This window comes from Otolemur garnettii, unplaced genomic scaffold (genome assembly GCF_000181295.1).
Source record: "Otolemur garnettii isolate 467f Iridium unplaced genomic scaffold, OtoGar3 scaffold00040, whole genome shotgun sequence".
Lineage (NCBI taxonomy): Eukaryota > Metazoa > Chordata > Mammalia > Primates > Galagidae > Otolemur > Otolemur garnettii.
In genome coordinates this window covers 893293-896223 of record NW_003852435.1, presented here as the reverse complement: position 1 = coordinate 896223, position 2931 = coordinate 893293, and the positions used below count along the sequence as shown (strand labels likewise).

General features: G+C 35.3%; 1 protein-coding gene across 2 annotated transcripts in view; it reads right to left on the bottom strand.

Moving 5' to 3' along the window:
* Nucleotides 1-2225: 2225 nt before the first annotated feature.
* The window catches only part of SUGT1 (SGT1 homolog, MIS12 kinetochore complex assembly cochaperone), a 44144-nt gene continuing 43438 nt past the window's right edge, over nt 2226-2931 (bottom strand). For both annotated transcript variants that reach the window (XM_012805381.2, XM_012805382.2), the window contains exon 13: nt 2226-2351. In XM_012805381.2, the coding sequence (XP_012660835.1) occupies nt 2250-2351 (102 nt within the window). In that variant the 3' untranslated portion in view covers nt 2226-2249. The remainder of the gene's footprint in view (nt 2352-2931) is intronic.

Here is a 2931-nt window from a genome sequence, read left to right as displayed (position 1 = left end):
TAGAAGCAGTACTTCAGTATGTTGGGGAAGCAATCTACCCTACTTTTCAAAATTCCCTTGATCTATAAATCCAATGTATGTAGATTATGTACATTTTTAAATGCTTTCTGTTATGTATATCATGAACTCAACTTAGACCAGCAAAATCCTAAATTCTACAACACTAAGCAAATCTAGCCAATAAAAGTAAGCATATTATTTGGGCGGTGCCTGTGGCTCAGTGGGTAGGGCCCCATATACCCACATAGGTTCAAACCCGGCCCCGGCCAAACTGCAACAAAAAAATAGTTGGGTGTTGTGGTGGCCCCCGTAGTCCCAGCTACTCGGGAGGCTGAGGCAAGAGAATTGCCTAAGCTCAAGAGTTGGAAGTTGCTATGAGCTGTGTGATGCTACGGCACTCTACCAAGGGCAACAAAGTGAGACTCTGTCTCTACCAAAAAAAAAAAACCCAAAACAGTAAACATATTATTCTAGATAATGGATCCCTTAAAATGTAAGCAAAAATAATAATAGATTCAAAAAAACTATTATAATAGTACCATTTTTAAAAAGGAAAAGTGGCTTATTTAGAATATAATGGACTTTTAAGACTATAGATTATAGACAGAGGAACTAAGACATAAAGGTCAACACTTGTTGAGGATTATAAGGCTAGTGACAGAGATGTGCTAGAGCTAAGGATTCTTGTCCCTGGTGTAATGCTGCATCCCTCAACTTTGCTTCTGTAGCAAGTCTTCCCAAACACCTACAACCCCCCCAACATACGGAATACAAGTCACCATCGTACTTCCCTAAGGAGAAAATTTTAGAAATCCTTCCAAGCAAGAACTTGATTTTGCCTTTCTCTTTGGAACAAAGAAAGTATCTTGCAGTTCTAAATGGGCAGAAAGACAAATGAAAACTTCGGCATGCTTAAACAAGCTATAACAACAGGTAATCCTCACTGCCACTTGAAACTCCCCTACAACTTATATCAAAGGACTACAAAGGAAGACCTGGATTCCCACTCTTTCAAAAGCTGAAATGATGGCCGATTTGCCTCCATTAACTCCACCCTCAGCTGAGGATACAGAGTAGGGCCTCACCACAAAAACTGTAGTGGCACCTAACAAAGCAGAGAACCACCTGTGGGGCATTATGGACGAGAAAATTATGGTCAGAAAGTCAGACCCACCGGTCATCAAGGCCTGCACTTTATAACAGCTTAGAATGTAGAGGATTTTAATCACAGAACACTTTTTTCAGTCTCAAAACTATATAATGGGTTTAACATTGAACCATTTCATAATCCCTTCATGAATGTTAATTTTCTCCCTGCTACTTTACAAACTCTTTGAAGTTAATAATCATGTCTTCTACCTTCTGTATTCCCATGGTCTCTATACATTCTAGTCACAGGGTAAATACTAAATATATACATATTAGTTCACTCCTATAGCACCTACCACAAACCACTGAAATCCAAGCAATTACAGGGATGTGAGATTTTCTAATAAGGAAAAAATATAAAAATCCCCCACCCCGGTGCTGTACTTTCAAGAATCTTACTGTGGCAAAAGCAGCAGAAAGTTAAGTTGGGCTTCCTGACCCTTCTTTGCCCCAGCTTTACAGAGTATCCTTAGTTGCAGTGTGTCAAACTCAGGTTATCTATTTGCAAAGTAAGGACCAAAATATCTCAGTGCAATTACAAGTTATAAATACTTCCCATAAAAAGAACTAAATGGGAATTCTTTACAATAAATAATTTTTCAAAATTCTCATTAAAAAACTTAAGAAAAAGGTAAATAAACCAAACATCTTTATAGAAAAGTTGTATTTACAACTCCACTCAAAAGCAGTTTTTAAAAGCAAACACAATATAATACTGAAGTTGAAAAATCTATGCTCATCCAAAGCTGCCAGGTCTAATAAATTATTAACAGAATACTGCATCAAAAATAAGGCAACAACCTGAAAAATACCATTAAAGATTTCTACTCCCACAACTAGACAGAACGAATCTATCTAGCAGCAAATGATATTTCATTCAGTTTCAGCATGTTTGAAATCCTTAAGGACAGAAGTGATAAAATGTGATCTTCGTTCTTCATGAGACTCAGAACACTTGAAGGAGAATCATTTCTAAAGCACAAAGAGGTAAAGAGGTATAATCTTTCAAAAAGAGTGTTCAAAATTCAAGAATGAAAATGTCAATACACAAATGGGCATTAGGTGAATTTACGTAATACAGTGAAAGCAAATTAATTTATTTAGTATTTTTTCCATTCCATATCATCAGGAGGGTTGATTTCAACTTTTCTTTTACCTACATCAGACCAGTTGGTACTCAAAACTGTACCACCAGACTCCATCTGCAATAAAAAATAAAAACAGATTAATTTCTGGACTACAGAATATTTTCCTAAAATGCATAAGCATAGTCTCAAATAGACCATTACATGTAGCTCAATGTAAACTCTATGTAATGCGTGTATTACGTATATTATATTCGTAGTACAAGAGACTACACACACAAAAAATATATAGCTCAATATAAAACTAAAAACAGTATTTTTATTTAATCTTAGGCTTTCCAAAGTTCCATAAAATCTGGAAAGGAAACTCTAGTTAAGAACATGGTGTTCAATAAGAATTTTTTTTAAAAAAAACAACAAAACACTGTTCACATATACTGCCATATAAAGCATACTTCTCTAATAATCTCTAATAATCAACATAAAGATACATGTGGAAAACTAGCTTCAAGTGAAAATTAGCTCCCCTCAAAAATGATTGTTATAATCTCTTTTGCTGAAGACAGTAAAGATAAAATAAACTTTCTATACCAGCTGAATAGAATGTTCAAGGCCTCTACTTTATGTTCCCTCTGTGCTAAACACATGCAAGCTCCCTTTGAAATTAAAAAAGTACATACATATGAGTACCACAAAG